Source organism: Capra hircus, chromosome 8, assembly GCF_001704415.2.
Source record: "Capra hircus breed San Clemente chromosome 8, ASM170441v1, whole genome shotgun sequence".
NCBI classification, from domain to species: domain Eukaryota; kingdom Metazoa; phylum Chordata; class Mammalia; order Artiodactyla; family Bovidae; genus Capra; species Capra hircus.
The window spans coordinates 100,693,135-100,706,829 of NC_030815.1; the positions used below are offsets into that span (position 1 = coordinate 100,693,135).

General features: G+C 38.5%; 1 protein-coding gene across 1 annotated transcript in view; it reads right to left on the bottom strand.

Annotated features, from left to right (window-relative positions):
• The window catches only part of PTGR1 (prostaglandin reductase 1), a 29,365-nt gene continuing 26,926 nt past the window's right edge, over positions 11,257-13,695 (bottom strand). Inside the window, exon 10 of the mRNA XM_005684303.3 lies at positions 11,257-11,606. Within this exon, the coding sequence (XP_005684360.1) occupies positions 11,496-11,606 (111 nt within the window). The 3' untranslated portion in view covers positions 11,257-11,495. The remainder of the gene's footprint in view (positions 11,607-13,695) is intronic.

Sequence of the window (13,695 nt, forward strand, 5' to 3'; positions counted from 1 at the left end):
ATGTTTAGATCTTTAATTCATTTTGGATTAATTTTTGTGTGTGGTATAAAATAAGGGTCCATATTCATCCTTTTGTCTTTAGGTATTTTGTTTTCCAAGCACCATTTGTTTCCACATTGTGTAGTCTTTGTACCCCTGTTGAAAATCATTTGGCTGTAAGTACTAGTGCATTTCTGGGCTCTCTATTCCATTGGTCTGTATGTCTTTATGCCGGTACCATACTGTTTTAGTTACTGGAGCTTTGTCATACACTTTGCAGTTAGGACATGTGAAAAAACCTAGCATTTTTCTTCTTTCTTAAAATTATTTTGGCTATTTGGGGGTAAAGATTCCATATGAATTTGTGGGTGGTTTCCCTTGTTTCAGTAAAAAATCACTTGGGATAGTATAAATATTTTAACATACTAAGTCTTCAGGCCCATAAATATGAGATGTATTTCCATTTATTTGTGTCAACTGTTCTTTCAGCAGTGTTTTGTAGTTTCCAGTATACAAGTCTTTTACTTCCTTGTTTGAGTTCATTCCGTAGTATTTTATTCTTTTTAATGATACTGTAAATGGAATTGTTTTCTTAATTTCCTTTCTGGATTTTTCAGTCACTGTATAGAAATGCAACTTATTTTTAAATTTTGGTTTTATATTCTATCACTTTTGCTGTATTTGCTTATTAGTTCTAACAATTTTTTTGTGTGTTTGTTTGTGTGTCTGTGTGATGTTTAGAGTTTTCCACATATAGGATCACGTCATCTGTGAAAAGAGGTATTATTTCTCTCTTCCTAAGTTGTATGGTTTTTATTTCTTTATTTTGCTTGATTGCTGTGGCTAGGACTCAGTTACTGTGTTGAGAAGAAGTGGCTAAAGTAGGTATCCTTGTCTTACTACTAATGTTAGAGGAACAGGTTTCTCTTTTTTACCATTGAGTATGATGCTAGCTGTGATCTTTTCATTAATGAACTTTATTATATTGAGATAATTTCCTTCTATTCCCTAGTTGAGTAAATTTTCCCTTATTTCTTGCTAGATTTGCTAGATACAAAATCCTCAACGAACTGTGGGTTTTTTTGTTTTTTTTTTCCTTTATGCACTTTAACTAAATCAACCCACCCACTTCTGGTCTCCAAGGTCTCTGAGAAGAAATCAGATAGTTTCATTGAGGTTCCTTTTTATAAAATAAGTTTTTCTTCTTGCTTCTTTCAGGATTTTTTGTCTTTGGGTTTTGACAGTTTGATTGTAATTTGTCTAGATTTTTGTATTTTTGTGTTTACAAGCATACCTTGGAGATATTGTGGGTTCACTTCCAGACTGCTGTAATAAAGCAAATATTGCCTAAATTGGTTCACAGGAGTTTTTAGTTTCCTGGTGCGTATAAAAGTTATGTTTACACTCTACTATAGCCTATTATTAACAATTATGTGATAACATTATGTCTAAAAATCCAATTGTGTGTGCTCAGTTTAAAAAACACTTTGTTGCTAAAAAAAATACATCTGAGCCTTTAGCAAATCATAATCTTTTTGCTGCTGGAGGGTCTTGCCTTGTTTTTAGGTGCTGACTAATCCAGGGTAGTGGTTGTTGAGTTGGGATGGCTGGGGCAATTTCTTAAAATAAGACAGCATTGAAGTTTGCTGCATCAGTTGACTCTCCTTTTCATGAACAGTTTCTTGGTAGCACTCAGTCTCAGTGCTGTTTGATAACATTTTACACCACACTAGAGCTTTCAAAATTGGAGTCAATCCTTTCAAACCTTGCTGCTGCTTTATCAAGTAACTTTATATATAGATGATATTCTAAGTTCTTTGTTGTCCTTTCAGCGGTCTTCACCAGGAATAGATTCCATCTCAAGAAACCATTTTCTTTACTCATCCAGAAGAAGCAACTCCTCATCCATTAAAGTTTTAAATTGCAGCAGTTCTGCCGCATTTTGAGGATCCATCTCTGCTTCTAGTTCTCTTCTGTTTCCACCACATCTGCAGTTCCTCCACTGAAGTTTTGAGCCCCTCTTGGTCACTCATGAGGGTTGAACTCAACTTCTTCCACCTGTTGTTCGTGTTGATATTTTGGCTTCGTCCCATGCATCACATGAGGGTTCCCTGGTGGCTCAGATGGTAAAGAATCTGCCTCCAGTGCGGGAGACCTGGGTTTGATCCCTGGGTCAGGATCCCCGGGAGAAGGGAACAGCAACCCACTCCAGTATTCTTACCTGGAAAATTCCATGGACAGAGGATCCTGGAAGGTGGGCTACAGTCCACGGGGATCACAAAAAGTTGAACACAACTGAGTGACTAACGCTTTCATTTTCATGCATAACAAATGTTCTTAGTGGCATCTAGAATAGTGAATCCTTTCCAGAAGGTTTCAGTTGACTGTACCTGGATCCATCAGAAACACCCATCTCCCATCAAGTCATCTTCTGTTAATTCCTCTGGTGTGGTGTCTATTAGCTCTTAAATTTTCCCAAGATTGTATCTTGAAACCTTTCACCCCCCACCTTTTGCCATACCCCCAGTCTCTTTCATCATTTCCTTGGTTGGCTCTGTCGTAAGTTCTATGAGGTCATGTACATCTGGACAGCAGTTTGCTCCAGCAGGAAGTTATTGTTTTCAGCTTGATGGCTTTCATAGCTTTATCTTTAACAATGATGGCATCTTCAGTGGTGTAATCCTTCCAGACTGTCCTGATGCCCTCTCTGTCTAGGTTCTCTTCCATATTGCCAATGTTCCTTTCCATAGAGTACCATGTGGAATGAGCCTTAAAGATCCATATGACACCCTGCTCCAAAGGCTGAATTAGAGATGTTGTTTTCAGGGCAGGTAGACCACTTTGACTTTTCCGTTGTTGAACTCATGGGGATCTGGGTGGCCAGAGACATTGTGCAGTATTAAAAAGAATTTTAAATCGCAGTCCTTTATTGAAAGAGTTTTTCCTGACTTCAGGAATAAAGCACCAATGTAACCAGTCCAGAAAAAGCATTCTTATTACAGCTGGTGTTTATCTTTTTCCTTCAAGACTTGGTGTTAGCAGCTTCATAGTTAAGGGCAGACTGATCATAAGCGTGACTGCATGTACATAGACAGGAGAGTTAGCCTTCTATTCCTGCCTTAAATCCTGGTGCTTGCTTCTTTTCCTTACCAAAGTGTCCTTTGTGGCATTTTTTTTTTTTCCAGAATAGGACACTTACTCCTGCATTAAAAAGCCTGTTTAGGCAGATACACTTTCTTAGTGATTTTTCTTAGTGGCATCTGGGAAGGTCTGCTGCCTCTTGATTGGCAGAAGCTGTTTCTCCTGTTATCTTGACTTTTTTTTTAGGCCAAATCACTTTCTAAAATTCTCAAACCATACTTTGCTGGCTTTAAACTCTCCACCTTTATCTTGCTTTGCTTTAAGTTGTCACATAATGACTTTGCCTTTTCTTGAATCATATTAGAGTCTATAGCTGTGTCTTACTTAGAGCAAGCTTGCACCCACATGAAAGCTGCATTTAAAGAATAAAATGGTATATAGTTTTAATTAATTTTTTAAACTTTATTTAGGTTGTGTTTGGTCTTAGTTGTAGCACATGGGCTCTTTGTTATGATATGTGGAATCTTAGTTCCCTGACTAAGGATTAAATCTAGGCCCCCTGTATTGGGAGCATGAAGTCTTCACCACTGGAGCACCAGGGAAGTCCCTTTTTTAAGATTAGTTTTTGTTGGAGTATAGTTGCTTTACACTGTTGTGTTAGTTTCTAAAAGGTACGTATTTTGCAAAAAGAGCAAGGTTGAGCTAATATGGCTGTGGCTTGAGAAAGATTAACAGATCCAGGAACACTCATTATAGGCTGTGATAGCCTAACCCAATAGATATCATCCATAGGCTTTTAGACACAGTTGGCGGTGATATTTGGAATTCAAAAGAAATTGGTTACAGGTAAGACCAAAAGATCTTGGGCATTGGACTATTTGTTTTTCCTATACATACACATCTATGATAAAGTTTAGGTACGACAAAATAATAAAAGGGGTTATTACACTGTAATAAAAATTTTGTGAATGTGGCTTCTCTCACAAAATGTCTTGTAATACTGTACTCATTCTTTTTATCATGATGATGATGTTCTGACCATGTGGCTCACAGGCTCGGGTTTTGTGGTGATGAATTAGTTTCCGGGTTGTCTCTGGCCAATCATTCTGACTCGGTTCTTCTGGGGGTGTGCGCATCACTCAGCCAAAATGAATTCCAGCATGAAGGATTCTGGGAGGTTGGGAGGACATCTGGACTGGCGTCTCCTGTCTCCTTTTGACCTTTACTGAATTTTTCTGCTTGGTGGTAGCTTGTTAGTATCTTGGTCTTTACCAGGACCTCCTGTTGTAAAACAATTCATCCAGATGGTTACTGTGGGTAACATTACTACCCAGGGTGGGTAGTTTTGATTAGTGGTTCCTCTAACAAAAATGATAAAATGCCTCCTATGTAATGTAGTGTAATGAAGGACATAGGCAATGTGACAAAGCATTTAGGCTGCTATTAACCTTTGGACACTGTCAGAAGAAGGGTCATCTGCTTTGGAAGTTCTTGGATCATTGAACTATGACAATGTTGTGTGGTGGATGTCAGGAGCAGAAGTTATTGATGGTTGGGGATCTCCAGCAGGACACAGCAAGATGATGTGAGATTTCATCATGCTATTGAGAATAGCATGCAATTTTAAAACTTATGAATTGCTTATTTCTGGAATTTTACACTTAATTTTTGGGCTGTAGTTGACAGTTATTAAACTGCACAAAGCAAAACCATGGGTAAGTGGCGTGGGTACTAAAGTGTAGGTAGCTCTGGAAATCAATTTCTCCCCTTCCTCAGAATTTTTAAAATTGTTTTAGGGTATTTCTGTGCTAGGGATCAGTCTGTGGTGAAAGCCTCAACTTTTCTCAGGTCTTTTCTGAGCCCATCTTTTCCTGGGCAGAGGCAGTGGCTTTCCAAATTCTCACATACAGGCTTTTTGTTTCCTTTTTGTTGTTAGTCGCTAAGTCATGTCTGATTCTTTGTGACCCCATGAGCTGCGGCAGAAAGTGAAGAGGAACTAAAAAGCCTCTTGATGAAAGTGAAAGTGGAGAGTGAAAAAGTTGGCTTAAAGCTCAACATTCAGAAAACTAAGAACATGGCATCCGGTCCCATCACTTCATGGGAAATAGATGAGGAAACAGTGGAAACAATGTCAGACTTTATTTTTGGGGGCTCCAAAATCACTGCAGATGGTGATTGCAGCCATGAAATTAAAAGACGCTTACTCCTTGGAAGAAAAGTTATGACCAACCTAGATAGCATATTGAAGAGCAGAGACATTATTTTGCCAACAAAGGTCATTCTAGTCAAGGCTATGGTTTTTCCTGTGGTCATGTATGGATGTGAGAGTTGGACTGTGAAGAAAGGTGAGCACCGAAGAACTGATGCTTTTGAACTGTGGTATTGGGACTCTTGAGAGTCCCTTGGACTGCAAGGAGATCCAACCAGTCCATTCTGAAGGAGATCAGCCCTGGGATTTCTTTGGAAGGAATGATGCTAAAGCTGAAACTCCATTACTTTGGCCACCTCATGCAAAGAGTTGACTCATTGGAAAAGACTCTGATGCTGGGAGGGATTGGGGGCAGGAGGAGAAGGGGACGACCGAGGATGAGATGGCTGGCTGGCATCACTGACTTGATGGACGTGAGTTTGAGTGAACTCCGGGAGTTGGTGATGGACAGGGAGGCCTAGTGTGCTGTGATTCATGGGGTCTCAAAGAGTTGGACACTACTGAGCAACTGAACTGAGCTGAACTGCAGCACACCAGGCTCTGCTCTCCTCCCTGAGTTTGCTCAAATTCATGTCCATTGTGTCAGTGATGCCATCCAACTGTCATCCTCTGCTGCCTTGTACTCTTTTTGCCTAGCATCAGGGTCTTTTCCAGTGAGTCAGCTCTTCGCATCAGGTGGCCATAGTATCGGAGCTTCAGCATCAGTCCCAAAACCGGGTGTTTTGTTGTCCATTTAAATCCCCTGGGAATCACTTTAAGGCAGTGGGGTGAGGGTGGAAGAATGGCCATTCACCTATGTATCTTATCGTTCTTTATGATCAGAAGTAATCATCCACATCAGGACCTCAGACTCGTATTTGGAGGAAAAGGTCTTTATTGCCCATCTTGGTTCCAGCAAGTCCAAGTAGGAATGTTTGGGCTGGCTGATTGTGGGGTGGTAGCTGCTACTGAAAGGCTGAAATACTCTGCTATTAGTTTCGGTTTACCAGTTAAGGTTTCCTCTGGACATTGAAATCCTTCAAACAGAGCCTTGCATTACAGAGTAGCTCACTTTATGTACTTCTGTCAGTGCAGTTGTCTAGATAGAGATGGATTCCTGGCACTTCTTACTGCTCCATCTTCCCTGACATCACTCCCTCCATGTCTTTGATTTTTATCCTGCTCTCTGAAAGTTGTCAACTTTTATCGTCCAACTCTACTACTAAATGTTTTGAGTGTTTTGTTTCTGTTGTCATTTTTATGTTTGCAAGTACATTTTTGACTCTGCTTATTTTTTTTTAAATCATACTCTGTTTCATAGGTGAAATACTCATTTCTCTGAGGATGCTAATATGGTATCTTAGTGTTACTCAGCTCCCTGCATTATCTTTCCTCTGAGTAATTTTTATCTGTTTTTCTCTTTCACCTTGGAGGCTTTCCTCAAATCTCTGGTTATCTTTTGACTATTCATATTTAAGAACAGGGCCCTAAAAAGCCACAGGAAAGGTGTTTCAGTTCCTGCAGCACACTGTCCACTAATTATAGAATGTGAGCCACATAATAATATCAGATTTTTTTCAGGCAAGGCTTTATTGGGGCTCCTGTTGCTGCAGGGGGGTTTGAGAACAAACAGCAGGTTCCCTTGCTTGCTCGCTGCCCTGAGGAGGTAAGCTTCTTATATGGGGTGAGGGTAGGGGTGTCCAGGGGTCAGGCCAGAGGGGTGGGTTATGTGGTTTCCCAACCCCTTAGGTAGTGTTATGTGCAGAGGGCATGCATAGCATGCTGCTTTTGCTCTGGGCTCTTCAGAAGTGGCAGATGGCTCTTTTGATCTCTTTGTATCTTTTGTCCAAAATTTGCCCTAACTGCACACTTCAGATTTTGTAGTAGCCACTTTAAAAAGGTAGGAGAAGACAGGTGAATAATATATTTTGTTTCACCCAGTATATCCATAATCTTACATTAACATATAGTCAGTATAAAAAATTATTGGTGAGCTGTTCTATATTATTTTTTGTGCTGTGTCCAAAACCCATGTGTTACAGTTGTAGCATATCTTAATTCATACTCTATCCATATTAATAAAACTTAGAGTTGAAAAGTAGATGCACATAGTTCTTCCAAATGTTCTTTGTTATTAGTCTAGATATACCTAAAGTTTTTAAGTGTTAGAAAATTATTTTCCTTCGATATTTGCATCCACATTGACAAGATTCATCATCTTTTATTAGAAGAATTGATGTGGTTTTGAATAAAAGGGTATCAATTTCAAAGCAGTATCTGTTTAAATCAACTCTTCTGTCAATTCTGTTATTAACATCACATTCAATTAAGTATTACATAACTGGAAACAAAATTAAATTTATCAGTATCAACCATTCTTCACATTTTTCTTACGTTTTGCAGCCGAATTATACAGTGCTGTTGATTACTTTGAAAATCTGCAGGTTGACTAATACTAGAAAAGTGTGTAAAGTCATTATTTTTTGTTTATATTATGAAATGTTTCAATTTTAACTAATTTTTCTCATCCAAGTAGGTCACAAGTTTTTCCCATTCTAAGGAGCTTGAAATTTAGCTCATTCATATTTAGTGTGATCCTGCCACTTTTTGTCATTGATTATTGAATATTTTGCAAGCATTCCTTTTCATTCAAGAAGATCTTAAATTGAAATTCCCAGTAGAGGAATTTTTGTAAAATTCTTTTATAACTCAACCAAGGAACATTGGTAAAGAACACAAAATCATTAAAACATTATTTTCAACATTTTCATAAACTAGCAGTGATTATATCATTTCACATATGTACTGAAGAATTTTAACATCTATTCATGACTCCTGAAGTCTGCTTTGGAAAACTGAACAGATATTTTCAGTAGCTATCATATAGTGAAACAAAGCAGTGAGCGGAAATACTATTCTCTTGCTTTAGAATTCCAATATATTTATCTTTGGACCTAACATAATTTCAGTCTTGTCTTTATGAAAGAAACTAATTTTTCTGTCTCTTGCTCAAATTTTTCTTTGTCAGGTTTAAAATGTCAAAAAACATGTCATGAGTTTGAGTTTTTAGGCAACGAATTGACATTTCTTTGTAAATTTGGATGATGAGACAGAATGTACTCAAAGTTTTCAATTGGCAGTGTCTTATATTACACACCTAAAGCTAAGTACTTGAAAGTTTTCTAATTTTGAACCAATTGATCTTTGATATTGTGAGAAGCTTCTTGTATTCTAGGAGCAAAATTAATTAAAGGGTTAGTTAAAAATGTCAATTTTTACGTGTCCTTTTAAGTCTTCCTCATAATTTTCTAGTTAGATTATCATAACTAAAATGGTAATTTCTTCTGTCTTCTCTCCATCTGAGATTTGTGTGTGTGTGCACACGCATGTGCACAACTATTCAAACCATTTTATAGTTGGCCAAGTATAAGCTCAAATCCTGTTAAAAATTGTTTATTGTTTTGATGGTAATGTAATTTTTGTTTCATAAGACTTCATGGATTTTTCTTTTACTATTAGGAAAATACTTAAGCGTTACTAAAAAATGGCATAACTATTAGCTGCTGTCGTATGTAGTATCTACTGTACTGAACACTTGTGTACAACAAACAGCCTTCTCATTTTGCTGTGCCTGCAGTGAGTTGCAATTGCTACTCATCATTGAATGTGCTCTGTACCTTCTTGCACTCTGGTTTTCTTTGCTGTACTAGTTGTGGTACTAGCTTCTGTATTGCACTGAATTCTGCCTCAGTAATATGCCTTCATTAAAATTAAATATTTTTCCATGTTTTTTAATCTAGGAAATAATTTTATTATATTGCAATGAAAATAATAACTATCTCATGTATGACTATGGTTTACATATAGGTGTCGCTGTAACTTGTGCTGTATGCATAAGTGTTCTCTCACTTGTACTATCTGCATAAAATATCCAAGTAAACACTTTTGTGATGTTACTTCAGTGCATAGAAAAAAATCATCTGTACTGAGTCAAGTCTGTTGATATTAGATTGGTGGAGTGTTTATCTGTGATACTAGACATTATGCACGTTCCTATACAAACGTTACAGTACAACAGCAATGTCCTATGCTGTGCAACAGTCGAAGTGAATTGTAGTTCTACCAAAACAATAAAGTTGTGTTTAATGGAAAAATATTCACTCTGCCTCAGTTTTTTAAGCCTTGAAATATGGCACTGTGCATATTTCAGGAACACAGTGGCCTTCAATGGCTACCACACTGAATAGTACAGAGTTGAAGAACGCAGTGCTTACCATGCAGAGCCCAACAGATCAGAGTGATGTAACTCCGTAAAAGTTTATTTCCCAGTCAGGCCTCAACAGTTTCTTTCCAACATTTGCTAGTTATGCCATCTGGAACATACAGCCTCCAAGGTCTCAGAGGTAAGGAAAGCAAGACCTGGAACATTATACAAAGTTTTCAAACACTGGCCTGAACAGAGCTTAGAACCATGGGTCCCAGTTTGGTGCCAAGGTGTCCCCAGAGCACTGTAGAGAATTCATAAGGGCTGCCTGAAAGTAAAAGTGTTAGTCACTCAGTTGTGTCCAATTCTTTGTGACCCCATGGACTGTCACCCACCAAGCTCCTCTGAGATTTCCCATATAAGAATACTAGAGTAGGTTGCCATTCCCTTCTCCAGGGGATCTTCCCAACCCAGGGATTGAACCTAGGTCTCCTGTACTGCCGGCAGATTCTTAACCATCTGAGCCACCAGGGAAGCCCAGGATATTTTAAATTTTAGGGAAATGTGTGTGTATACACATACACACATATACTTGACATCAGGTTTCTGATCTAGTATCAATAGTCTGTCATAACAATAAAAACATTGAGCATAAAAAAAACAAAAAACCCTTTGAGATGCAACAGAGACCTCAGGTCATGGGGTAAACTGCTACCCCAAGTTGGGAGAGTCAGATACCGAGTCACAAACTACTGGGATCAAAGCCCTAAAGTAAAACCCTCCACGGGACCCAGAGTGGGCTCAGGGACCTTCACCTGGAGGGGGCATGTTTGCTGGAGGCTCTGTATAGACAAGTTGGAGACGTAAAAATATGAGGGGGCACCCGGTCTTAGGGGTGACACCTCTCATATATATGTTTTATTTATCCCATGTGGGAAGACACAAAAAGGCAGAACTTTTTAAATTGTATTTGTAAATATTGAATAATTTCATTAGATTCAGAATTCAGAAAGTTCCAAAGGGCATATATTATAGTTTTTCTCTTATTCCCATCCTTTAAGCACACCTCACTTGTCTTCCTGGGGATGAACCATATAATCGTATTTATTACCTCTCACCAGAGGTTTTATACACACACACACACACACACACACACACTTTTTTCTCTCGTTTTTTCGTTGTACTACAATTTAATCCCTCCTCTATTTGGTGGCAGAATCGGTTAACAGAACTGACATTTTCCTGATAACCGTCAAGTCCAAGAACTAGGTAACCTTTCCATGTTCAGTCTTTTGTGTTCCTCAGTGATGTTTTAAAACTTTGATCAGAATAATCTCACATTTTCGTAGGCTTATAAAGATTCCTATGTGTTACTGTTTTTGTAGCTGCTGTGAGTGATAGATTCCTTTCTTGGTCTGTCATGTTAGACCCACCTGTGGAGACCAGTGGAAGCTGCCCTGAGACCCTTGTGCATCAGCAATGATTATTTCTCCTTGTGTAACCATCAGCCATAGCAGTAGTAATCTTGACTTCCAATTCATAAATTTCTGCAGGGAGGTACTTATTGAGTACCTAATATGCCACGCATTATGCAGGTGGTCTAAATAAATGTATGATATGTATGTGACGCAGACATTTTTGTCTGCACTTCACAGATGAAAAATCAGAAGTTTATGGTTACGAAAGCAGGAAACTTCTGGACTCCAAAGCCATTATTTTCTATCATACTCCGGAAGGAACTACAGCAGGTAGTTAAGTTCAACTGGCCATTGTTCAGTATGCAAATTTCATTCTCTGTTGCTAATTATATACCACTTCAATGTATTTTATTAGGTAGATCAATCACATTACAATTACTGATTTTTAGATCATGAAAAACACCACAGATTTTACTAAATGATTAAAAAGAAGCTAATCCAAATAATTCCTAGATTCCACTAGTCACTTTTGTTCATGCATTATGAAGTTAGTATATATTTAACTAAATGATTAAAAAGAAACTAATCATCTAGGTGATTTCTGGATTCCATGTGTCGTTTTTGTTCATGCTTTCACTATTGCCTTCCCCAGATTCTCTCCTTTTAGCAATCCCATAAATGCAGCTGGCATGTTTTCAAATCCTTCAGTGATGTGTTCATGGTACTGGATTTTACCCTGTATCAAAATAATAACAAATATAATAGATTAGTTTCATATTCTAAATGATACACTCTTCTCATCCTAGCACCAAATTAATGAGTACATCACAGGAAACTTGGAACTAGGAAGAGGAGAGCCTGTCCTCTTTGAATTTACGGTCATTTGGGGGGCATGATCCACATACGTAGTGTATATAACAGATTATGCATAATAGCTTATAAGAGGCATCAGGTCACAGTAAATAGAAAAATGTCACAAGGAAGCAGTTAACCAATTTCTAGGTAAATTGAACAGAAAAGTTTAATAATGATCTCAGAAGAGGTGGAAGCAGGAGCAGGGGACACCCTTCCAGGGTATCATCTGTGTTCGTCACTCCAGTACCCAATGCTGTAGCATCTTAACCTCTATCTGACCCCTGAAGACACAGAACCCGTTCAGGAAATGTGAATACCATGACAGTCTAATAAGCTGTCTTTCCTTCAAGCCAAGATTTGTTCAGTACGTGTTCAACATTCATTTAGCAGTGTGGGAGTGAAGAGTTCATTTAGTGAAGAAGGATTTTCATTTCTCCTTCTATAAGGCACAGTCTCCTAAATGGACCTAACTCACATTTTCACATTTTAAGGGGGTCTTATATGGGGACCTAAGTTACCTGATAACATTTTCCCCTAATGTATCCCAGTGATGGTTTAGCATCCTTTATGGATTTATGGAATAACTTACTTATTTGCTTGAGGTCTCTCAAGTAGTATGTGGGATTTGAACCCCTAACTAGAAAGCCCTAGCTCATTCCTGTACTTGAGGACCAAAGAGCCTGGAAAGGGTCAAAAGCTATAATCAGACGTTTAGAGGTTAAAAGTAGAGGATGAGGGACTTCCTTAGTGGTCCAGTGATTAAGACTCCACATTTCCAATGCAGGGGGCATGGGTAAAATCCCTGGTCAAGGAACAAGATCCCACATGCCATGAGGTGCAGCCATAAGACAAAAAAGCAGAGGATGAACACTAATATAAAATGTTAATGATATGGGAAATTAGGATATAGAATACAGAGTATATGGAAAGTCTCTGTACTCTCTTTGGAATTTTTCTTTATAACTATTCTAAGGTAAAGAATAGTTTACTATTCTGTATTACTACTGTAACACAAAAGGGGGGAAGGAGAAGAAAAATAAGTAGATGAGAGAGAATGACAATTCACTAGTTACTTAGAACAAAATTAGAAGTAGGTTCACTCCATTAGAAGAAAGCGTTAGGGACCCTGGCACAGTGGTGTCTGTTGTTAGCTGTGATCATATTTGATTTCACCAACAGAGACAAAGAGGCTACACACTGGGAACTCTAAAAGCATCGTTCTCTTCCCAGCTCCCTGGAAAGAGCCCAGCCCAGCACTCCAAGAGTGTTAGACTGAGAGAGATGCCAAGCTCCAGGGGCTGCCAGAGGAGCAGTCTATTTCTTTAATTTGGAGACAGTGATAAAGCCAGAAGTTAGAAAGTGTGGGACCACTTTTCTCCTTGGAAATGAAAATAATGCACCTTGGTATTCAGATTTCTGTTGACTAAAGCTCCACATGGTGTAAGGTGGGGAAATGATCACCGCATAGGACAATAGGGCTGGCTTCCTCCTCTGGATCTATGAGGTGTGACTATGAGAAGACTGCATTCTAGGACCTGGAAGAGCTATGGCCCAAATACATGCCCCTGCAATGCTCATTCACTCAATAGTATTCATCTAGTGCCTATAATGATTCAGAATATTCTAGGTGCTGGGGATACATCAGAAATCAGAATGTGTGAACACTGATGCCCTCATGGAGGTTACAATCTCATGGAAGGGAGATGGGCAATAGATACAATAAATGAGTTATAGTATATATTATGTCAAAAGATGATAATTGCTATGGATCAAAGTAAGATAAGGAAGACCAATGAGTGAAGGTGGATTGGAATTTAAAAATAGGGTCATTTTCAAAGCTGTCTCGTTCAGAAGGCAGTTTTCAGCAAAAACTTGAAGGTGTGTGTGAGAGAGAATTGAGTAAGCAATTACAGAGACGTGGAGGAGTGTGGGATGAACAAAAAGAAATGAAATTAGAGAGGTAATGGAGA